This window comes from Macrotis lagotis, chromosome 2, assembly GCF_037893015.1.
Source record: "Macrotis lagotis isolate mMagLag1 chromosome 2, bilby.v1.9.chrom.fasta, whole genome shotgun sequence".
NCBI lineage: Eukaryota > Metazoa > Chordata > Mammalia > Peramelemorphia > Peramelidae > Macrotis > Macrotis lagotis.
Genome location: NC_133659.1, coordinates 318461817 through 318487447, shown reverse-complemented (window position 1 = coordinate 318487447; position 25631 = coordinate 318461817). Strand labels below are relative to the sequence as shown.

Genomic DNA, 25631 nt, shown 5'->3' with positions numbered 1-25631 from the left:
ACCTCTCCTGATGTGGTCATCTTCGAAAATGAAGGGCAAACATTCTTACACCAACTCCTTTACGAAACACCTCTCTGTTACCTATTTCCTTATGTAGCTTTTTTTAAAAAATTAGCACTTAACAGTATTTTGAGGGTTTTAGAGCATTTTCTGGCAGATGGGGGGGTGCAGTGGACTACTGCATGAGCCATGGACCTAGACTCAGGAAGACCTGAGTTCAATTCTTGTCTCAGATATTTCCTACCTTTGTGATCCTGGACAAGTCATTCTCCATTTGCCTCCATTTTCTCATCTGTAAAATAGGTAAAAGAATATTTTCTCCTGGGCTGTTATGAAAATCAAATGAGGTAACTATGTAAAGCACTTGGTGGTCCTTGGGGTGCTTAGTGAATACTAGCTCTTATTGCTTGAACCACCCTGTGAAGGAGCCATTACAGGCTTCATTGTGCTCATCACCAGTGACAGCACAGAGAATTTACCAGGTCCTTCAAACAGTCCACAGTTTCCAAGCATTTATAAGTACTTAATACTGGGCAGTGGGGTATATACAAATAAAGGCAAAAAGAATCCCTGCCCTCAGGGAGCTCCTGTTCTGCTTGAAGAGACTCCAGGCCACAAAAGGTCTGTACAGCGTTTACACATTGTAAATGAGACAAGTCTCTGAGGAAGGCCAGGAGCAGTGGAGAAGCCCGAGGAAGGCTTTGTGGTGGGGGAGGTCGAATTGGAGCTGATTTGTGAAGGAAACCAAAGGTAGAAGACAGGACAGAGCGCATCCCAGACACTAGAGGGAGAATTCAAACTGAGGGCTCACTGGCCCAGGTCAGGTCCCATGGGATCCACCACACCAGTTTTCACTTTGTGCCTGCCCTGCTGGTCTTGCACATCCTCTGCCCTTTTGTCTGGAGAAACTTCATTTGTAATTTATTGAAATATATTTATTTGTAGTTTTGTTTAAAATTGTCATTTGCTTCCTGCATGTATATCCTTTCATCTCAGAGTATATAATATTCTAATTTTGGACAAAGAATTTTTTTTTCCATTCTCATATGGTGAAACAAAATGGCATAGTGGAGAAAGGGCTGGCCTCAGAACCAGGAAGACCTGAATTCAAGTCTAGCCTCATGTGACTGTGGGCAAGTTGCTTTGCCTTTTGGCATCCCTGGAAAACATCTAAGACAACAAACAGAAGAGCAAGTGCTAAGATCTATCTTAGTCAAGGGCATCTCCTCACCCACGAAATCTCAGGACTACACCAAAAATTGTTGCTATTAGTAGAAAGACCTGATTGAAAAAAAGTTTGCCTTATTGATGATGGTTTATTCCCTTGTCCTTTTTGAAGTTGTGGAAGACGTGTGGAAAGAGCAAACACTATTCAGACTCCTTCAATTAATTCATCTTCCAATCTTAGAAAGTATTTTGGAGCCTCCAGTAAAAAAACAAAATGTTCAGCTGACCCGAGATGAAGATCTCATTATCTCCAACACATGCTTAGAAAGAGAGGTTATCCATGGCCTCAGTTTGTCTGAGTAAGTATGCATCATTACTGTCGATCAGATAAAAAGCTATATAAATATTATTGTTATTACTAAAAGCTTTCTTGCTCATGTTTTGTATTTAGTGTAAGTCACATACCATAAGGAATACACACATAAGAAAATGTGATGTCATTCTAATAGTGAATTCTCTCACATTTCTATATTCAGTATATATGTATATGTGTGTGTGTAAACACACACACACACTTTCATTGGATCTCACTTGATTGAATTGTCTACCCTTCAGTCAGGACAGATAAAGGTTCTCTTTCTGAACTGGCCCTGGGTTCCTGTTGCTCCTTTCTGCATTGTTCATTATGGTTTGTTGTTGTTGCTGTTTTAAGTACTCAGATACTTAAGGGAATCTGTGATCTCACTGATAAAACTTCTCCTTGCACCTCAGTTTTAAAATAAAGGAGTTGAACCAAATGGCTTTCACCCACATTGACAATCCATCCCTTCTGTCCCACCCCTTGGGACTCTTTTTTTTACTTTCCCTAACTTTTCCATAGGGGGTCTATACATTGTGTCCGAGGACTTCTGTACTTTATTTTGATATTTGAAGATGCCATTAGTGCTGCCCATTAGACCACCCAGCTCTTATCCCAGCTCTGGTCTCTTTTTTTTTGGTTTAATTGGTTCCTTTTAAAAAATGATAGGAATATCTTTTGGTCTTTACATCACTTAATTTCTAAATATATTCCTCTTCCTTCCCTGTCCAGTAATTTAACAAGACTTTAAAAAGAAAAAAGAAAAAACACTAGCCAAGTTGGTGAGGAATGGGTGTCCCCAAAGTCTCAGTGTAGCTTTAAGCTCTTAAGAGCTCAAGGCTTTGGTAACCCCTTGTTTATGCAGTGCTTCAAGTCTGCAGTTTCCTACCTCTGCAGAGAAGGAAGGGAGGTGAGGCTTCTCAGAGCTCCCTCCTTGTCACCACATCATAGTCTTTGCATGAGTTGTGTTCCTGGGTCCACAGAGTTCACTCTTTGTCAGTTCATGTCAGTCATCACAAGTCTCTGAACTCTTTGTCTTCTTCCTTACAGCACAGTAATGACCTCTTATATTTTGGTATCTCTGTTTAGCTTTTCCTCAGTATACTTTTCACTGCTGTGAATATTTTAGTGTGGAGGAACTTATCTGTCTTTTACCTATTAGATAGAGGTGTACACTGAGCTATGAACTCTCTAAGTTGAGGACTGGATGTTTTAGGCATGTTTCTTGGCATAATGATGGGCATAATGTTTGGGCCAGTTCCTAACTCTACCAATAGTGGAGTAGTATGCCTGTTTTTCCATGATTGTGCCATCATCTTTGCTAAATGTGATAAAACCTCAGATTTGTCTTTGATTTGTCTATCAATTCTTAAGAGTTTGCACTTATTTTCTAGAGAAGTTTCTAGTTCATATTCTGTGATCACCTGTCCCTTGTGGAATCATCCTGCTTTTCAGTGATTCTTGTCCTTAGCTCAGTTTTGACCCCGGGTAATCACATCCTCCACTTCCCCATCTTAAAGTAGATATTAAAATGATGACTCTGATTTCAGGGAGAATCCTTGGGGGCTTTGAAGGAACTCTGTCTTTCCAGAGACCTCCCTACCACAATAGCCTGGGCCCACCACAATAGACTGAGGGATGGTCAGTCCACTCTAGTGCTTGGGTCATTGCAACTGCTCCTATAAATTTAGTTTTTTGTTGGAAGTTTAGTGAATGGACACAACACTGCAGGAAATGCAGCTTTTTTTATGAGTTAGAGTTAACTGTTGGGGCAGAGCCAAAATGGCAGAGTAAAGACAAGCAAGCTCTCCCCCAGACCACTCCAAATTCCAAGAAGACTCCAGTGAAACAATCTTCCAGCCCAGAACAATTTACATGGGGATTAAAGAGGGCCCCTAGTGGAGTCCGGGCCAGCTAGGGGAAACCAGCTACAGCCATCCAGAAATAGGTCACAGGCATCTGGGCCTCTGGGGATTTCTAGGTCCCTGGCAACAGAGGTGGTTTTCATACCTCTCAGCCCAGGAATTTCCAAGGACAACCTGGAAGGTCATGGGAAAATGCTATAGCACCAAAGTGAGAGAGTGGAGTCCAGACCCAGCTCCAGGGGAGTCAGGAGCAAGCCTAGGGAGCCACTCAGCTGCAGCTTCCAGAGTCCTCAGCCCAGAGACAGTAAGGGCAGGACTCTGTGACTTTTCCCAGACTCAGATCTGGGCCCAGTCCCAAGAAGAGGAGCAGAAGCACAAGCACAACAGAGCCCACTGCCTGCCATGGAGCAGGGACCTCCCTGTCACATTCTGTGGTCATCCACATACCAGAGCACGGGCTAGGAGAGTGGTCAGAGCCATTCATAGGACCTTGGAGAAACTGAGAATTGTCAGGGATACCTGGAGGATATCCCTGAAAAAAAAAAGCTGCAAACCCTCAAAAACTTGGGACAGTGTTTCCTCCCCCTGGAAAGAGAGCCCCATCTTAACAAAAAGTTAAAATCAAATCATAGGCTTGGAAAATGAGCAAAAAAACAAAACAAAAAAACAAAAACAGAAGAAAAACTATTTGACCATAGACAATTACTTTGGTCCCATGGAGGATCAAAATACACACTCAGATGATGACAAAGTCAAAGCTTCTGTATCCATAGCTTCCAAGAAAAATATGAATTGATCTCAGGTTCTGGAAGAACTCAAAAAAAGATTTTGAAAATCACATAAGGGAGGTAGAAAAATTAGGAGGAGAAATGAGAATGATATGGGAAAATCATAAAAACCGAGTTAGCAGCTTGGTGAAGAAGATTTTTTTAAAAAAAGCTACTGAAGAAAATAACATCTTAAAAACCAGTTTGGGTTAAAATGAAAAAGTTATCCAAAAGGTCAATGAGGAGAATACCACCTTAAAAAACACAATTGACCAGACGGAAAAGCAGACACAAAAGCTCTCTGAAGAAAATAATTTCTTCAAATGTAGAATGGTGTTAAAAGAAGTTGATGACTTTGTGAGAAATCAAGAAACAATAAAACAAAGCCAAAAGAATGAAAAACTATAAGAAGATATGAAATATCCCACTGGAAAAACAACTAACCTGGAAAAGAGATCCAGGAGAGGTCATTTTAAAATTATTGGACTACCTGAAAATCATGAGCAAAAATTTCAGAACTCCCAAGTCAAGGAGAAAATATTGCAAGCAGCCAGAAAAAAAACAATTCAAATATCATGGAGCTACAGTCAGGATAACACATAATTTAGCAGCTTCTACATTAAGGGCTTCTAGAAGTAGAAAGATGATATTTTGGAAGGTAAAAGAGCTTGGATTACAACTGAGAATCGACTATCCAGAAAAACTGAACATTCTCTTTTAGGGGAAAAGATGGACATTCAATGAAATAAGGGAATTTCAAACTTTCCTGTTGAAATGACCAGATCTGAATAGAAAGTTTGCTCTTCCAAGTTCTGGATTCAGGTGAAGCTTGGAGAGGGTGAATGGGATGGGCTAATTATGAGGGTTTTAGTGATGTTGAACTGAGTGTATTCCTACATGGAAAGAAGATACTGATAATACTCATATGAATTTCTCATTTGTTAGGGCAGTTAGAAGGAGCTTACATAGGCAAGGTACAGGAGGGAGCTGAATATGAAAGTATAATATAAAGTTGTGGAGAAAGGAATGTACTGGAATAAAGGGAAAGGAGAGGTAGAATGGGGTAAGCTATTTCACATAAAGAGGCAAGAAAAAGCTTTTGCAATGGATTAGAAGGGAGGGAAGGTGAGGGGGAATGAGTGAGCCTTTACTTTCATTGGAAGTGGCTCAGAGAGGAAATAACATACACGCTCAGTTGAGTATAGAAATTTATCTTACCCTAGCGGAAAATAGGAAAGGTGGGGGGAGAGGAAGGAGGGGAGGAGATAATCAGATGTAGCACGCTTTTGAGGAGGAAATTTATCCAAAATAAGAGCCATTCCCCAATTGATAAATGATCAAAAGATATAAAGTCTTCAGATGAGGTTATCAATGCAATCCACTGCAATCCATTTAAACATGTAGATTTTAAAATCTCCTACCTCACTATTGATAGTACTATCTTATACCTATGGATTGGCTAATAGGACAGAAGGAGAAAGTGACAAATGTTGGAAAGCATGTAGGGAAATTGAGACTGTTGGAGGAGCTGTGAAATGATTCGATTCTGAAGAGCAATTTGAAGCCATGCCCACAGGGCTATAAAACTAGGTCTACCTTTTGACTTAGCCATGACACTGCTAGGTCTATATTCCAGTAGAGATGAAATACAGGAAGAAAAGAATATGTATGGGGATACTTATAGTAGCTCTCTTCCGGTGGTGGAGAGCTGGAAATTGAGAGGATGCCCAACAGTTGAGGAATGACTGAACAAATTGTGGTACGGGATTGAGATGAAATGCTGTTCTGATACGGGAAAGAGATGCTCTCAGTAAAAAACTGACAAGCAAATACAGTGGGAAATGTGCTTTGTAAAAAGTGATCAACTGTGAATGATTTGCCTTTTCTCAGCAATACTGTGACCCAGGAGAACTCTGAAGGACTCCTGATAAAGAATGCTACCTCTCCCAAGACAGCTGATGGTGTCCAAAAATAGATTGAAGCATCCTTTTTATTTCACTTTATTTTTCTTGAGGTTTCTTTTTTTTTGTGGGAGGGGATTATGTTTTATGTTTACAACTAGACTATTGTAATAATGTTTTTCATGGCTACACATTTTTAACCTACACCAAGTAATTTGCTTTCTCAATCATGGGGGATTGGTGTGGGAGGAAGGGAGAAAATTTGGAACTCAAGGTTTTGGAAGTAAATGTTGAAATTTACTTTAGTGTGTGGCTGCGGAAAAAAAATGAGAAAGAAAGAAAAGCGTCAACTGTGATGATTTTTTTTTTCAGGATTGACAACTGGCTTAATGCAGCAATGGAGTGCCTGGAGTATTTCCCAGACCAGCTCCTAGTAACGGTTAGCCAGCAGCTAGTTCAAAACATGAACGAAGAAACAAACCGGAATCTTCATAAGAAGATATTCTTTGATGTTATAGTAAAATATTATAATCAAGAAAGAGAAAGTTTACTTAATGAAAGTTATTCTGATGCCCTTTCAGGAATTATTGAACTTCTGGGTAAGAATGAAATTTCAAGGAGGAAATATTTAATGTTAACTTTTATTACTTTAAGGTAATTATTTAAACTTAAAGATGAAGACAGAGAATTTGATTCTTTTTTGCATTTTAATACCTTCTTATATTCTTTGAATTTGGTACTTTCGACAACAGGACTCAGACTGTCAAATGACTTTTTACTAATAATATTTTGCAAGGTCCTTAAGTGACCACACAGTGCCATCTCAATCAAGTACTGTGCTTAATTTCATAGCATTTATTCAGCTACTTCTGATCTGTAGCATGCTGATAATGAAAACCCCAAAATTGCTCCATTCACTGAAAAGCATCTTGAACTGTTGGTTATACCCGTAACAGAGACTGGGAAGCGAGCTGAAGCACTGGAAGCATTGCAGCTCTACCTGAGGCTTCTCTTCCCCAATGTCAGGGAAGAATTACGCAGACTGTTGACTTTTATGGCCATAGCGTCAGACCCTCATGGCTACAGGTTACAAAAACAGGTACAACAGTAGTTGAAATGTGAATGCATTTACATTTTTCTCTTCTTCTAATAAAAATGATTGATTCCTGTTGATTTGACTTTCTTTTTGCAGTATGATAATAAAACAGTGGTCATGAAAATGCTTACGAAAGCTGTTTTGCAAAACAAGTTGTTGTCGAAAGTACACACTGAGCAACTGGTACAATTTCTTCTCGAGAACCACTGTGAACTTCTGAAGGTATCTTTTTTAATCCACTAAGTTATCTTTATTCCATTTTATTTAGGTAATTGTTTTTATGAGCATTTCTCATCTTTCCCTAACCCCATTGAGAAGTAAAAATAAAATTTTCATAAGTTTGCATATGCCAACAAAACATGCTCCCATACCCTCATACTACATTTTCAGTGCACCCCTCTTTAGGAGGAGACAACCCATTTGTTTAGTCCTCCCAACTCTCAGCATTGACAAGAGGTCTCCAGTCTTTTAAAAGTGTTTTTTTTTTCTTTAAAAATTTGTCTTTTGTTTACACTGTTCTCATTCTGTTGTTTTAATATCCAGGAGTTAAATGACAGGTGAAGATTCATCATTCTTGGGCACACATGTCTTTTTGAACTTAATGATTATAGGATTTAATGTAACTGTGTTTTTCCCCCCCTTTTCTTTTAAACCACAGTATTGTCTTCTGATTCTAGATCATAGAATAATGTTTGTAGTTGCAAAGATGTTAATGTATTATTTGAAGTTTTTGTTATACTATATATAACATCTGGTAAGCAGAGAGGATCACAAAAGGTAAAATAGACAATTTTGATTACATAAAATTAAAAGTTTTATTCAAACAAAACCAATGTGCCTAAAATTAGAAGAGAAGCAGTAAATGGAGAAAAAAAAATCTCTAGCAAGTTTCTCCAACAGCAGTCTAATTTCTAAGACATATAGGGATCTGATTCAAATATATAAAAATAAGAACCATTCCCAAATTGATAAATGGTCAAAGGACACAAATAGGCAAGTTCCAGAGGAAGAAATGCTAACTATCAAAAACCATGTGAAAAAATGCTCTGCATCACTCGTATTTAGAGAAATGTAAATTAAAACCACTCTGGGATTCCACATTGTGATCAAAAAAAGGAAAAAATGACAAATGTGACAAGGGCAATTGAATGTACATTAATGTGCACCACACACTTTTGATGAATGTGTCTGAGTTGGTCTAGCCATATCTGAAAAGCACTTTGAAATTTTGCCCCAAGTAATTAAACTTTGCATACCCAATCATACCACTAATTGGTCTTTATCCAAAAAAGATCAAAGAAAGAAGAAAAAGACTCAGATGTACAAAAAGTTATAATAGCCCTCTTTGTGGTGGCAAAAAATTAAAACTGAGGGGGTGTCCATCACTTGAGAAATGACAGAACAAATTATGATATGAATGTAATGGAACACTGCTGTGCTATAAGAAATGAAGTTCTGATTTCAGAGAAATCTAAGAGGACATGCATGAACTGATGTAAAGTGAAGTGGGAAAAGCTAAGAGATCAATTAATGTAAGTGATAGAATTGTAAAAAGCAAACATTCAAAGATATTAGAATTCTAATGAACACCATGATGGACCACATTTCCAGAGCATGCTACCATCTTCTAATAGAGAGTTGTCATGTACTGAAAATATCGAGTGTAACCTTTTTTTAAGATAACGTGAGTATGGGGATATGTTTTGTTTTTTAGTATTTGTCACATGAACTTTTTCTTTTTCCATTAGGCAATGGGAGGGAAAGAAGGCAGGTTTTAGTTCCTTGAAAAAAAAAAATAAATTTTTTGAAGTGTTTCAAATCCCCACCAAAAGAAAACAACTTGGAATTAGATGAGAAAAGAATAAATAACACTGTCACATTTTCAGATATTCCAAATGTTTACAGCAGAGGACTCCTTATTATGGCAATAAAAGTAGAATTGAAAGTGTCCATTGAATGGAAAACAAATGAAAATATTGTAGGTTATCTTAGTGTATTGTATTGTGCTGTAAGAAATGACAAATGTGAGGAATTCTAAGACAGGTAACGTATATACTGGTACAAAGAGAAGACAGAACAAAGTGAATTGTAGTGTACTGCAACTACCATAGTGTCTAAAAGAAAATAAAAATCAAAAGGCAGCTGGGCTGCAGGCAAATTGCAAAGAGTGAACCACCTTAGTTTGGAAAGCAGACAATCAACTTACAGTTTTTACAACTTCTTCCAGTCCGAAGAGGAACTACTGGGTGAACTATTTAGTACTACTTTAACTGCTTTCTTAAGAGAAGGCTCCATGGATGGAGAAAGGGAAATGGTTGTATTGGGAAATGACTTTAAAAAAAAAAAAAGGAAGAGAAGTAGAATCTACCAGTAGGAACTGAGGTACAAGGAGTTCCTTGGGACTTTGGCAGAGAAATTGATTCCCTGGCTGCCTGCTCTTGTTAGGAATAATGTTCATTCTTAAATTGGAAGAGTTTTTCTTTACAAAAATAATGTTTTCCTGTATGTAATACTATCACGATGAAGGCATTAGTTAATACTGTTTTGAGAAATTTGTGGATTTGTTAAATACATGTGTGAATTCATTACACTGGACTTCATGGTTATGGGTGGTTTCTATTTCCAGCAAAGTCTGGCTTAAGATAATAAAATTCACTGGTAACAGACATTGTGTGAAGCTTTTAAAAGTTTACAAAGGCCATTATTTCCAGGACCCTCAAAACAACTTTGTGAGAAAAACGGTAGATGTATTATTATTATTATTATCTCTGTTATATAAATAAGGAAACCAAGGGTTAGAGGAATTACGTTACCTGGACATGGGATCAAATCCTGCCTCTGAGTCTAATAAGGTGACAATGGCTTCTGCTTTGCTTTTGGCTAATTTATGAACATTAGGTTTTACTACTGATGAATTCTGGACAGAAATCATATTTTATATTTTTCGCTCTAACTAAATCAAAACATCTGTTTTTGTAGACACCTTTGAATTTATTGGACCTAGTCAGTAGGAAATTCAGAAGTCTTCTTCGAGGTGAAGATCCAGATCTTCTATCAGGTACAGCATTGAACTAACTGTGTGACTCTTGCCATTAAATTCAGGCTATTCTACTGAAGCATCACTTCCACTGTTTGCTGCTCAGTTTATAAAGAGAGTCCCTGCCCCCAAAAAATGTAGGACCTGGGAATGATGGGGATACGGAGAGGATAATCTGTGCATTATATGTTAGAATTGAATTAAGTCTATAAAAGTGAGAATGACATGGAAGAAAGGCTTTGTGGGAGCAAGTGAAGTGTTTCAGTGGACAGAGATTGTCATTCTAGGAATGGAGGAGGTGGGGGGTGCATGTGGAGGATGGGGCTCAGGAAACCAGAGGGTTAGACCAAGCTGTCAAAGGTTGCTCAGTTAAGCCAAGTGGAGTGATGTCCAAGGGCTTCCTTGCTTTTGTTGCTTAATGGCTTATAGGCAGCCTCTCTAAAATGTCTTCCATGGTTCTTTTTTGGCCACCTTGTTTATAGTCTTTCTTCCTTTTATTTCTAGTCTCACTTTCTCATTTCTGTATTTTGGAGGAAAGAGGTTTGTTGGGTGAAGGTGGGGGATGTTATGGATGGGGAGCCAGGATCCAAGGAAACCGTTCTGATGCTTTTCTTTCTCATATCAACTATGCCAAAGAACATCTTCTTTCTTTTTCTTCTTTTTTTTTAAAGGTTTTTGCAAGGCAAATGGGGTTAAGTGGCTTACCCAAGGCCACACAACTAGGTCATTATTAAGTGTCTGAGGTCGGATTTGAACTTAGATATTCCTGACTCCAGGCCTGGTGCTTTATTCACTTTGCCACCTAGCTGCCCTACCAAAGAACATCTTAAGAACATGCAACTGGTTCCTATGATCCTAATTATTAGGATTCATCTTTGTAGAATGTATAGTTTAAGTTTGGAAGTTATCCATCAAGCTAAAAATATAGGGAGTAATAACAGTGTAAGAAGAATAGAACTAAAAAGGCCCCCAAAATTACAGGATGCATTTTTTTTAATGGGCCATTAATTGAGCAGCTAGGTGGTAGAGTGGATAGAGCACTGACTCTAGAGTCAGGAGGACCCAAGTTCAAATCCAGCCTCAGACACTTAAACACTTGCTGGCTATGTGACCCTGAGCAAGTCACTTAATCCTGATTGCTTAGCAATATATAAATAGGTGACCCACTAATAAAATTCATGGCTTCAGATATCTCTTCACAAATATACAACCAGCTAAGATTCAAAATGAGCTAAATATCAAAGGCAAGGAAGAAAATATCTAATAAAATCTTAGTGAAATATGGTCCTCAAAAAGAAGAGGATCAACTTTTCTAGAGAGCAATTTGGAATTATGCCCAATTGGAAGAGGAGTATTTCTCTACTTTGCAAAAGTAATGTTTTCCTGTATGTAATATTATGATAAAGACATTAGTTAATAATATTTTGAGAAATTCGTGGATTTGTTAAATACACGTGTGAATTCATTACACCGGACTTCATGGTTATGGATGGCTTCTACTTCTATCAAAGTCTGGCTTAAAATAATAAAATTCACTGGTAAACAGACACTGTGTGAAGCTTTTAAAAGGGCAATAAAACTGATTAACCCCTTTGATCCAGCAAAACTACTACTGGGTCTGTATCTTGAAGAGATCATGAAAAAGCGTAAAAATTACTCATGTATGAAAATTTTCATAGTAGCAAAGAATTGGAAATTGAGGTAATATCCATCAATTGGGCAGTGACTGAACATATTGTGGTATGTGTATGTGATGAAATGCTGTTATTCTATAAGATACAATGAGGGTAAGGATTCAGAAAAGCCTATAAAGATTTGGCATGAATTGATGCTAAGTGAAATGAGCACACACAAACAACAATTAACAGGAGCTGCTAGGTGGTGCAGTGGATAGAGCACTGATCCCGGAGTTTGGAGGACCTGAGTTCACATCTGGCCTCAGACACTTAATCATTCCCTGGCTGTGTGGCCACTTAACCCCATCGCCTTAAATAAATAAAATTTTTAAAAAACAACAATTAGCAACAATATGGGGTGATGATCAGTTATGATGGACTTGTTCATTTCACAGTATAGTCATCAAAGACAATTCTAAAAGATTTGTTATGGGAAATACCATCCTCATCCAGAGAAGGAACTGTGGAGTTTAAATGAAGACTAAAGCTTATCTTCAATTTTTAAAAGTTGTCTTATGTATTAAATTATTTTGTCATCTCTAATATAGTTTTCTTTCTCCCTTTTGGATCTGATTCTTCTCTCACAGCATGTTCAGTATTGATCTGTTTGGCATGGTTACAAATGTAGAGCCTATATCAGATGGCTTTCTGTTGGGGGAAAGGGGGGGAAGACAGAGGGAGGGAGGAAAAATTGTAAAACTCAGAACCTTGCTAAAAACAATGATTGGTTAAAAACTACCATAGTATGTAGAAACTATCATTGTATTTATTGGAAAAACAAATAAAATGTTCACATAGCAAAAAAAGAAAAAGATCACTCCAATGGAAAAAATAACATCACATGATAAGAATACATTGTTCTATGTGAGGAAATTCAGGAAGTGGGGCATTTGGGTGTAGGTCATAGGGGAGAAAAAAACAAAACCCATAGCCCAATATTGTATAACTCACCAGAACATTAAAAGAAATAAGAATGTTTTTCCATCATTTTTGAAAACAACTGTAACATCAGGGGAGGTAATGCTATGACAAGCACATGAATTGGATTGAGTGAGGGATGCTGTGCTAAGTCACCAGTCTCACTTTCTTTTCCAGAACCATCTGGATCCAGTGGCCAGATAGGAATCAGAGGATTGACTGGAGATGGCCCTTGATGAGAGGCAATCAGAGTTAAGTGAATTGCCCAAGTTCACAAAGCTTGTACAAGTCAAGTGTCTGAGATCATATTCGAACTCCTGTCCTCCTGACTCCAAAGCCAGAGTTCTATCCACTGCACCATCTAGTTGCCTTCTGGTGTAAGAAAATGAAATTCAGAAGGTAGAAAGGGCAGCAACACCACAGTCATCATTACCAAACAACTGTCACGAGACTACAGGAGCATGTAAACCTGGTTACAGGCCAGACTTGTTTGTGCCTGTGACCAGAGGATAGAGCTCCTTTCAGGCCCAAGATGCTTTCAACACAAATTCATTTATTCATTACAATGCTTTGAACTGACAGAACAAGTCATATTATCCGTACTTCCCCTATTGGAATACTGAGGGAAGGAGAAGTGACTTATTAAAAGTGAATAGCTAAGGGGTGGCTAGGTGGCGCAGTGGATAAAGCACCCTGAAGTCAAATCTGGTCTCAGACACTTAATAAATACCTAGCTGTGTGGCCTTGGGCAAGCCACTTAACCCCATTTGCCTTACAAAAACCTAAAAAAAAGTGAATCACTAGTAAGTGATGGAATGGGAATAGGGGTCAGATCTTGAGTCTTAAGTCTCATGTCCTAGTTGGCCCTTAAAATGAGGGCATTAGATTAGATTAGGGATTCTCTTTGTAATCTTAAATACTTTGTCTATTCAAAAAATATTATTCTAATAAACAGATCCATGAAATTCCTGAGGATCGAAGGGGATCATGACACAAATGGTTAAGAACCCCTGGGCTAAAGAATTGAGTTTGGGAAAGGCAGAGAGGTATGATCTAAAATTAATTCAAACTCTGATTATCCTGTGCCCATAGCAGGGCAGCTAATAATGTCCAACTTGCCTTAATAATCCCATCTTTCAGACAGTCAAGCATGTATTAAGCCCCTTCTCTGTGCCAAGCAATGTTAGACACAAGGTATATGAATGCCCCTCCTTTCACAAAGCTTCTGTTATACTGGAAGAAGACAGTGGAGGAGTACAGATGCCCTCTTTTCTGGACCTGCTGTGCCCCAACCAAAACTGGGCTGTTGGAACTGGAAGCGACTATCACTTTGGGCAAAGTAACCACTTGAACTCAAAACTTGTGCCAGAAAAGGAAGTCATATTGTGTTGGCCATCCACTCCAGCTTCTAAGCAAGAAGGTTTTTAAAGGCTTGGGAGAGAGGCTTACAGGCTCATAGCTTTGGAACTGCAAAGAATTCCTGAGGCCAACCCGACTTAACCTTGTTATTAAAATGAGGAAACTGTAGCTTTGAAAGGAGTGGGGTCGAATGTGAGGCTAGCCAAATAACCCCAAAAGCCCCTACAAAGCAGTAGACCTGCCATTCCCGAGAAGTGAGATGACGACAATGAACGACAGAGGATAGAGCCACCGAACTCATTTTCCTTCTCTTCACTAAGGAGAAGGAATTGATAGGCAAGATGAGTAAGCTGATTTTAAGAGATGAGGTTGTCAGCCCAATCTGAAGAACTATATCCCAGGATATTAAAATAGCTGGTATATGTGGAGGCTTGAACCATGATCAGTGATTTTGGAAAATTAGTGGAATACAAAAGAGGCCTATAGGACTGGAAATGAAAAAGTCTTGTCCCAGTTTTCAAAAACAGGAAGGGAGCAGTCTGCGAACTAGGCTCCTGAGCTTGACTTAAACATTTGTGATTTGAAGAGACAGTATCAATAGTTAGCCAAGGGAGTGAGGGCTCAGTTCAGAATAGGTCCAGGTAGACTGACCTTGCCAGATTAGCAGATGAGGCAGTATTAAATGGTCTGCACTTGTAACTGAATTTAAACTGAGTTGAATGGTCAGACTAGAAGAATGTTCATTAATGGTTCAAGGTTAATTCCAAAGATTTCTGGCATATCATAAGCTCTTAGTAAATGTTGATTGATAATGGAACATCTCAGAAACCTAGACTTGACCCTCTGCTGTTCAATACTTTCATCAGTAAATGATTAGGTAAAGGCATAAAGAAAACATCTACCAAGATGACACAGTGCTAGGGATGACAAAGTCAGGATCCAAAAAGACCTACAGACCAGAGCATAGTAATAAAGTCAAATTTTGCATAAATATAAAGACTTGCTTAGGTCCCAAATAATCAGTTTTTACACCAAAAAACCAAATAACACAGCTAGATAGCATTTTGTTTAAAGAGAATCTAGAGGTCTTGGGGGATTACAAGTTCAATAGGAATTAGAGTATTTGGGAATCAAAAAAGTTAACTGTGATCCTGGGTCATAATAAGAAAACTAAAGCATCAAGAATTAGGGATATGATTGTTCTATTCTGTTCTGTCTGGGCATACCACCACATGCCATCTCCAATACCGTATTCATTTCTGAGCATTTCATTTTGGGAAGAATGTTGCTAAATTCAGAGTATTCAGCAGACAGTGATCAGGGATTGTAAAGGACCATGTGAGATCATGCCACATGAAAACTGGTTTAAAGAACTGGGAATGTTGACCCTGGAGATTTAGAAAATCATACTAGCTGGCTATCTTTCAATGTTTGAAGGGCTGCCATAGAGAAGAGGGATTCAATTTGTGTTGCTTTGCTGCATAAGACAGAACTAGGAATAATAGGTAGAATTCTCAGAGGCAAGTGAATGTATGTAAGTAAAAAGCTTTAATTATTGGTTGCTGTTTGGTTGTTTTAGCCAAGTTCAATTCTTTATGACTCCCATTTGAGGTTTCTTGAGGAAAAACACTTGACTTTTACCTTTTTCTTTCTCCAGCTTATATGACAGTTGAGGAAACAAGGCAAACAGGGTTCAGTGACTTGCACAGGGTCACACAGCTAGTAAGTGTATGAGGCTGGATTTGAACTCAGCAAAATGAACCTTCCTACCCTCAGGTCTCAGCACTGTGTGCTATGGTGCTACTAAGGTGCCCTTTTCTAATAATTAGAGCTGTCTAAAAATGGAATAGATTGCCTTGAGACCTATAATGTCTAGAATGCTTTAGAAGGATTCTTAATGTTCAGGTATGGATGATTCAGTAATTTCAAACTGCATTTTTTGAGAATGTCAAATGCTTACATTCACCTTATTGGTCTAAGTATAAGCTATACTTTGCCCAAAACTAATCTTGACCTGTTCATTTCACTATCTTTCTATACATATATTGGTCTTTTTTTTTCTTTCATTGATGGGCATTTAATTTTACAGATAGAGGGCTAAAGCAGGAATGGGCTACATTTCAGACCAATATATATTGACAATTATAAGAGTAATTAGTTCTGACTAGAAAGTGATTGATTGGGGCAGCTAGGTGGTGCAGTGGACAAAGCACTGGCCCTGGGTTCAAATCCAGTCTCAGACACTTAATAATTATTAAACATTATTAACTAATTAATAATTATTATTATTATCCTATTAACCTAGCCATGTGGCTTTGGGCAAGCCACTTAACCCCATTTGCCTTGCAAAAACCTAAAAAAAAAAAGATTGATTGCTAGACTCACTTTTTTTTTAAGAAGGTTAAAATAATTTTTTAATAAATTTCCCTAATTGAAATCAGTGCCTTGGGGCTCTTGCTGAAGGCAATGGCAGGTTGTTATTTCTGAATTAATTTTGTGACTTAGGACCATCTTTGCCAGCTATATGGTAAAAGCTTTTAGTAAATACTATTTCAAGCTATTCATGAAGATACTATTCAACACTATTCAGGAAGATGATCACATTTGATTCCTTTACTTCCTTTTGGTCTCTTTTTAATCCCTATTTCAGATTTATCATATCCATACTTAAGACAGGGTAGATTGTCAAAATATTTCTGATATTTTGCTATATGCCCATTTTAATTAGTTCATCCACAAGCACATATTATATTAAAAGCCTACTAAGTGTCATCACTATTCTAATAAGCACTAGGGCTTACAAAGAAAAAGAGTCAGTTAAATAAGACCATATGTAATAATATGCTTTGGGCAAGAAAATTAATTAGCAAGGCTTAAGATCTCTCCTGTTGTGTTTTTAACCTCATACAGTTCAGATTTTCTAGAACTTTCTTACTTGTCTGAAGATGAATGTGAAAATACTTTGAATTAGAAATAGTTGTCTGGTGATATTGTCACAGCTCTTTGAGGAGAAGATCATTTTTTAATCCCATTTTGATCCTGTTTTGTCTTGGTATAAAGTCCATTGTCCACTGAACTTCACATTATAAGGATATCTGGAGATTTAGTTCTAATCATAGTTTTTTCCTGTGTGCTAGTCAATGAAGGTACTAATTGACAAAAGCAGTTAATTCCTCCTGAGAATTATATTGAGAGTTAGTATAATGTGATGAGAAGTGTGTCAGAATTAGGGGGACCTGAATTTAGATCATAGCTCAGACACAAAAGTGGAGTAACCCTGGGCAGCTCACTTCATGTCTCAACCAGAGTTTCCTCATCTGTAAAATGAAAATAGCACCCACCCCCTGAATCAGAAAAGCCCCTTAACAAGGGGCTCTACAAAGCCATCAGAACCAGAGAACTGTTAGCTTTGACTCTTCTCTCATTAGTCAAGAGGTCATACTTTTCACATGACTGCCATTAATAGGTCTTCTACATGAGGCAGTCTTGTGCATGTTAGCACACAACCATAAAACCTATGGCAATATTTGTATTTTGTTTTCTAAATATTATAATTTTTATTTTAAGGTTTCACATTTTGTCAACGTTTGACTCCTGAAGAATATGAGGAACAAAAACAAAGGACAAATGAGCAGCTCCGACAGTTGATTCAGGAGATTAACATCAGTTACAGTATTCCTTTCAAACAGAAACAGAAACTGATAAAGGAATTTCAGAAATATCACCCATCCACTCTGAATTAACATTTTAGGGGCAGGACATTGGACAGTTTTGTACTGAGACACAAGTTCATCCCTCAGTTATGCTCCTGAATCACTTATTTGTGCTCTACTGAATAATTTACACTGCTGAATAACTTAGAAGCTATGCTGCTACCCCACCCCACAAGTCGGACGCAGGCAAAACCCCAAGAAAACTTTCTGGATATTTCAGAAAAGAAACTTTCCTCATTGAAGTTCTGAAGAAGAGCCTGTCTTTTGCTGCTAGAATGTAAATGACTTGAAATGATATAAAGGTAGAATGTAACAGAAAAGCATCTTCAGTATGTTGACTGCCCCTTCCCACGTTCCTAACCTTGGCCATCCATCCTTGGCTGCACCTTTCAATAAACCCTGCAGAGGTTCCTTACATCCCAGGCATCCAAAGCCTCCCCCTGCTCATTTTGATATTTCATGTGTACCAGTGCAGGACTGCATGCAGGGCAATTCCTTGGCCCTCTCTTGTTCCATGACTAGCCCTGACCTAGGCACATAACTTCCCTGATTTTCTTTTTTGCTACTTCTAAAGATAATTTATTGGTAATATGCTACAATCTACTTACTTTTTTCTTTTTAATTTTTCTCCAATTATTTTTCTCTCCCTCCTAATCTGTCCACTGAACAGCTAAAAGAAAATTAAAAAACTAAACTAAAAACAAAACCCTCAAATTTATGCACATCTCATTCTGCATTTTCAGTCCATCACCTCCCTGGCAGGAGATGGCTTACTGTGTTTCCATCTTCTTGGTACTCAAGGTGTTGCACTGAACTCATCAAAATTTTCATCTTTCTCCAGTATAAAGGTTTTCATCATTATAATAAATTTTGTTACCATTGTATAAATTTTCCTCCTCTTCCTCAGTTCATAGAAGTCTTTAAAGTTTCCTCCGAAACTTCCCTTTTCATTATTTCTTATGATTTAAGATTCTTTTAGACCTATTTGTTTAGTCATTCCCCAGTAAGCAGAGACACCTCACGCTTTTAAAGGTTTTACTACTATACATATGAATCCTCTTCCTCTTTCTTTTTGATCTCTTCATGCTATAGAAAGGTTCAGTTGGGCTGTCCCATTGAGGATCTGGCTAAGCAGTCAGTACCTTATTTAGTAGGCAGTGAGGCCTCATAAAAAAAATCTCTTAAGGTGGCAGACAAGTTCCTTTTGCCACACTACACAAGATTAGTCTAATGAAGAATCAACCAAGGAAAGGATTCACAGTCACAAGCTTGCAACCATGAAAAGCATTGGGTGGTATGCCTGAGATAGCCCATGCTATCGTGCAAGATATAACATACAACATGCAAGGTAGAGGTCCAGATCAACCAGCTCCACAGCTGTCTCCTGGACCGCATCCCCTATTGGCAGGAGGCATTCTCCTTCATCCTGCCCGAGTAATGTGACTGAATTCCTTTCAGTGGTTATCTCATTTGGAAGGCTCAACTGCATCTGTGGACTTGGTGCATGCAGTCAGTATGACATTCTCCATAAGCAGACTGCAAGACTTGGAAAAAAGAACCATACCCCTCCCATCAATTCCAAGAATAATGTAAATGCACACTGAGCATGTCTGTCCCGACGATCTGAGAAAGGTAGATACTGGCTTTTCACAAAAGTTCTAGAAGAGACTGCAAGTGCCCAGAGAATACAAGATTGCTCCTGATGAGTTTGTGAATGACAGACAAGTACCTGAGCTAAATGTTGAATTAAACACTGTCTTCTAGTCAAAAGTCTTCTATACTTAGGACAGAATCATGAAGGATTCCTTAAGATATGATGAGAAGAAACTGGGTCTGACAGCCCTTGGATCACTAATTATCAAGAGGCATAAAAATGGGGCAATATATACTCTTCCCGGGTGTGCCACTGTCCCAGAGGAGGGCCAGGGTCAAGTCCACACTGAAGAGAGGGGAAGGGGATGTCCAGATCCTCCTCTCGGCCAATTTCATTGTGTTGGATGCATCAAGCCCTGAAAAAACGTACAGCATCCTGAATTCCTTCATCTCCTTGACAAAATGACATCAGTTCTCGTTCAAAAAACAATACTAAGAACAGTGCTTTGTGGAATAAGTGAAATGAAACATTTATGTAATAAAGAGTGAACGGAAACAGAATGACTACACACTGAAGGCAATTTATTAAATATGCTCTAAGTAAAAAAATTAGAACACTATTTAAATTATCATTCCCATCATATATATAATATATAAAAGAATATGAAAATTAAATGATGCCAAAAAATCTCCCCTTCATTTCAGTCACATATATGCAAAAAAAATGAACTATCAAAAGCTGAATCTGTTCTTGTAACTATAAAAAATAAAATTTTAAATGCATTTAGTCTTTCATCAATGAAAAGAAACCTCTAAAAAGAATAGTGTAAGCCTCTACAGAAGCCCCACTCCTAAATAAACATGTACGATAAAAGTACATACGCCCCTTTGTACTTACCATATATGGTATGAATCACTGAAGCTAAGCTTTCCAAAGCTCTTAACACAAAATATGCCAATCAACTCAAGACACTTTCCAAGATGAAAAATTTGTAATTTATAATTTCATTATTGTATAGTGTTCACTAATTTCTTTAAAAAGAACTGCAAACTTTTCAGGAACATTCTTTAAATATCAAATTTCTCTTCACATATGCAATGTCCATTTTCTTCATAATCTTCTCTAGTTACCACCATGTCCTCAAAATCATCATTCTCTGATATCAGCTTTCCACCTTCCCAGGAATAAGTAATTGGGCTGAAAATAAAAACAAACCCAGATGAAATGCAAAAGCTACTAGCAATTTCTGTCCAACTACAAAACAAATTGTATTTAAGAGAGAATACAGAAATCTTCCCTGAGAAGCTGAATAGCCCCTAAAAGAAATGCCTTTCCAAGAGCAATCCTAAAGAGAAGGCTTCTGGGCTGTCCTCTCAGGACTGAGCTACTGCTACTCACCTGGTGATTCTTTCCCTTCTTTACTCTGTACCTACAGCCTTGGCCTCTGAGGGGTACGATGATGCCAGGAAACAAACAGTTATAGTCATAACTAAATATAAATGCTAATAATATGGCCATAATCTACCTCGGCTGTACCTTTTACCTTTCACCTCCTTTGCAAAGGCATGAAGGGTGTATCATTTCAGTACTTGGCTGTCTTTCTGGTCCTGGAGGAACACACACAACAACCCCCCCCCCTTGGTAATAACATTACCCTTCATAAATAAGAATATAAATGACAAACAGTTGAGTTAAATTTTAACTAACTTTAAAATTAAACCAGAAAACATAAAAACTGGCTAGTAGGCCAACCTAGATATCAGGAATGCTTGAGTTCCTGCCTGCCTGTGATAAATCCAAGTTAAGTGGGACTCCTAGGAAGTATTTAATCTTATTCATATAAACTCCATGCAAGCAGAAGCAATAAAAATAACCTGAAGTGAAGACAGTGTAGGTCACAGTTAAACTGTCAAAGACGATCTATGCAATAGGAGCTTATGGAACATTCATAGATCTGATTTTCATCATCCACAAACAGGATAATGAATGGCCCTCCATTTCTAGAAGGTCACCTGGTAGCCCTGGAGACAACACTAGTTCTGATGCTTATTCTCTGTATGACCCAAAGCAGATCTCTCACGCATACCATGCCTCAGTTCCCTCCTCTGTAAAAAAAAAAAGAGGGAATTGGACCCAGTGGTTCCCCAAGGTCCTTCTGGCTCCTTATTAATGACCCTTCTTGTTCCCATTTTCTCTCATTCTTATGACTCAAAATTCAACCAAAAAGCAAACAATGCCATTTCTAAGCATGCTTCCTCAACACTTTTCCAAGTCTTTTTTTATGATTCGCGAATCCTATAATATACATATTGAAGATTTATATTTAAGAACATTCAAGTTTCAGTGAAATAACTGAGTTGGATATGAATGTCTAAACTAAGAGATTAGATCTGTATCCTGATCTATAAAAAAAAGAAATGATAAATCAGTCTGACTGCTCTCACAGGAAGCCTCTAAGGCTAGGAGGAGACAGCCAGATGTCAGTGATAACAATACTAACAGCAGTGCTTTGTGGAGTAAGTGAAATGAAACATTTATATAATAGTGAACAGAAACAGAATGACTACACACTGAAGGCAATTTATTAAATATGCTCTAAATAAAAATTAGAACACTTTAAATTATCATTTCCATCATCTATATATATATAATATATAAAAGAATATGAAAATTAAATGATGCCAAAAAATCTCCCCTTCATTTCAGTCACGTATATGCAAAAAAATGAACTATCAAAAGCTGAATCTGTTCTTGTAACTATAAAGAATAAAATTTTAAATGCATTTAGTCTGTAGATTAGTCATGTAGAGCATTAATTTTATCCATATGGTAAAGAGATAAGATGAAAAGTTTATTTTTTATTCAAGTAAAATTATGACCAAAAAATAGCATTAATTGCTACTATACCTAGTTAAAAAGCTGAATTTTTTTTCTAGTCATTTTATGAGAGCTAAGTTGTTACCAGGCAATCTCAATATAAGTTTTATCTATTAAATGTTTAAATGTTTCACTTTGATGAAAGTTCCTAATACATGTCATTGACATACTTAAAGCAAAGCTAAATTCCACTAAGAAATACTGTTTCCTGAGAACCAACTAAAAATTTACTTGAAATAACTAACAACTTCCATAAAGATGCAGGATATAAAATAAGCCCATATAAATCATCAGCATTTCTCCATATATTACCAACCAAGTCCAGCAGGAGGAGCTAGAAAGAGAAAGTTCACTTAAAGTAACTGCAGACCCAGTATAAAATACTTGAGAGTCCACCTGCCAAGACAAACCCAGGAACTATATGAACACAATTACAAGACACAAAGTGAGATTTAAACAATTGAAAAAAATATCAAATGCTTATGGGAAGACAAAGCAATATTAATAAAAATGACAATAAAGCAGGCTGCATTTTGGACAGCCCTGTATACACATTAGGAATCAACTAGAGTAATCTAGTGTTTGATAAACACAAAGATCTAAGTTTTGGGGACAAGAATTCACTATGTGACACAAGCTGCCGGGAAAATTGGAAAACACTTTGGCTGAAATGAGATTTAGAATGGCATCTCACACTGTTTGCATGGATAAGGTCAAAATGGATTAGGGGAGCATGGAATATTTTACCTGTCAGAGCTAGGGATAAAGGAAGAATTTATGACCAAACAATTTACAACATGACAGTACTACATGTAAAATGAATAATTTGATTATATTAAATAAAAAAGATTTTGTCCAAAAATCAATGGAGCCAAGATTAGAAGGAAAGCAGGAACCTGAGGGAAAAAATTTGTAGCAAGTTTCACTAACAAAGGCTTTTTTTCCAAATAAATAAATAAAGAACTGAGTTCAATTTATAAAAATACAAGCCACTTGAGGTGGCTAGGTGGCATAGTGGATAAAGCACCAGCCCTGGAGCCAGGAGTACCTGAGTTCAAATCCGGCCTCAGACACTTAAATAATTACCTAGCTGTGTGGCCTTGGGCAAGCCACTTAATCCCATTTGCCTTGCAAAAACCTAAAAAAATTTAAAAAAATACAAGCCACTCATTAATTAATAAGTAGTCAAAAGACATGAACAGGCAGTTTTCAGAAGAAGAGCTCAAACCTATCTAGTCATGAAAAAATATTTGAAATAAACTATTGATTAGAGAAATGCAAATTAGAAGGGTGGAGCTAAGATGTGGCATGAGGAAAGCATTTTCCAGGAGCTCTCTTCAAAAATATTTCAAAAAAACCTTTAAACTCTAAATAAATTTTCGAGAGACAGGACCCACAGAAAGATCCAGTGAGGCGATTTTCCAACCCAAGATAACCTGGAAAATTGTGGGAAGGCTCTGTTCCACAGGGTTGAAGGGGGTCGCAGTACAGCAGAATGACACACCAAAGTGAGAGAGTAATGCAAATTAAAACAATTCTGAGGTACCACCTCATACATATCAGATTGGCTTATCTGATAGAAAAAGGAAAATGAAATTTTAAGAGGAGATACCGAAAAAGTCGGACACTAATAAACTACTGGTGAATTTTGTGAATGGATCAAACCATTCTGCAGAGCAATTTGGAACCATAACTAAAACTGTACATACCCTTTGATCCAGCTAAACCATTACTAGGTATGTATCCCAAAAAAGATCAAAGAAAAACAAAAAGGAGTTAAATGTATAAAAATTTTGTAGCAGCTCTTGTGGTAGCAAAGAACTGGAAATGGAGGGAGAGCCTATCTACTGGGCAATGGCTGAACAAGGAGTAGTATATGACTGTGATGGATTATTATTGAACTGGAAGACATGACAATCAGAATGCTTTCAGAAAAACCTAGAAAGCCTTATATGAACTCATGCAAAGTGAAGTGAACAAAACCAGAAGAACACAAGATATGGTTAGCAACAATACTACACAATGATCAAGTAACTATAAATGAGAACTATTTTTAGCAATACAATGATCCAAGATAATTCCAAAGGACTTATGATGAAAAATGCCATTTATTATCAGAAAAAGAACTGATAAAGTCTGAATGCAGTTTTTTTTACTGATTTTCTTGTGGACTTTTTTTGTCTATTTTCTTTTGCAACATGGATAATAAGGAAATACGTACTGCATGACTATACATGTATAATCTATAGCAAACTGTTGTCTGCATTCTCAATGGGGGAATAGGTGAAGAAAGGAGGAAGGAAGAGAATATGGAACTCAAAATTTTGAAAAATGAATTTTTTTTACATGAAATTGAGAAAAAAAATTAAGGAATGTGGAAACAGTATGGCAACAGTACTCTGAATTTGGAGTGAAGAAAAATGAGAATCAAATCTCATCTTAGGCACTTAGTAGTTGAGAGAACCTGTGCGACTCATTTAACCTCCTTCACATAAAACTGAGATTAAAAAACTGGAGATAAAAAAATGTATAATATATAACAGTATAAATAATCTATTTTCATAGTCAGTGATAAAAATTGTTTTTATGTATGGATTGGGAAAAAAATTAAAAAAAACCCAATGAGTTATTCTCAGGGGCACACCTGAAAAAAAATGAACTGTGTCTAAAATGTACACAGTATTCAATGTAGTATCATTTTATAATGGGGAAAAAAAAGGAGAAAAAAAATACTATTTAGGGGTTGTGGTTGATTTTTGAAATGTAGAGTCCTGGAAACCTGTTCCCCAAACCACTGCCATCAATAAAAAGAATTCCACCTAGTTCTGCTCCCATGTTTGGTTTCTACATCACAAACACACTTACTTTTCAGGAAGGACAACAGAAACATCATAGTCTGTTGGAGTGAGACATCGAACCTCTGAGTAAACCCGATCCCTGAATCCTGGGAAAAGGGTGTTTCCTCCAGTCAAAACAATATTCTTGAAGAAATGGGGCTGCATTTCTTGTGAAGAGAATGATAATAAGGCATTAATAAACCTGAAATATAGCTTCAAGGAAGAGAAGGATGGAAATAAGATCAAGTTTCCATATTATCTCTAATCCAAAAACACTTATGTCACACTGCTCAATGACAGTAAACAAAAGTTAAAAACTGACTTCACGAATATTTTCTTTCTGGAAGTGATGAGGAAATGGCGTACTTTATCCATATTTTGATTCTATATTTCTGTTATTAGCAGTCACTAACTGTTGATGATAACAACTCTAAAGAATTCCTTCTTCCTAGAGGTCTAGAATATT

The 25631-nt window shown here is 37.3% G+C and overlaps 2 protein-coding genes across 8 annotated transcripts in view; one reads left to right on the top strand and one right to left on the bottom strand.

Annotated features, from left to right (window-relative positions):
* The window catches only part of DEPDC4 (DEP domain containing 4), a 29566-nt gene extending 4162 nt beyond the window's left edge, over nt 1-25404 (top strand). For 2 of the 4 annotated variants that reach the window (XM_074226662.1, XM_074226659.1), the window contains exons 4-9: nt 1340-1526; nt 6431-6657; nt 7015-7157; nt 7251-7376; nt 10134-10212; nt 17712-25404. In XM_074226662.1, the coding sequence (XP_074082763.1) occupies nt 1340-1526; nt 6431-6657; nt 7015-7157; nt 7251-7376; nt 10134-10212; nt 17712-17887 (938 nt within the window). In that variant the 3' untranslated portion in view covers nt 17888-25404. The other 2 variants (XM_074226660.1, XM_074226661.1) reach the window with 2 other exon arrangements.
* ACTR6 (actin related protein 6) overlaps nt 12808-25631 on the bottom strand; it is a 47370-nt gene continuing 34546 nt past the window's right edge. For 3 of the 4 annotated variants that reach the window (XM_074226666.1, XM_074226664.1, XM_074226665.1), the window contains 2 exons: nt 25194-25332; nt 12808-20648 (listed from right to left, as the gene is read on the bottom strand). In XM_074226666.1, the coding sequence (XP_074082767.1) occupies nt 20519-20648; nt 25194-25332 (269 nt within the window). In that variant the 3' untranslated portion in view covers nt 12808-20518. The remainder of the gene's footprint in view (nt 20649-25193; nt 25333-25631) is intronic. The other variant, XM_074226663.1, reaches the window with a different exon arrangement.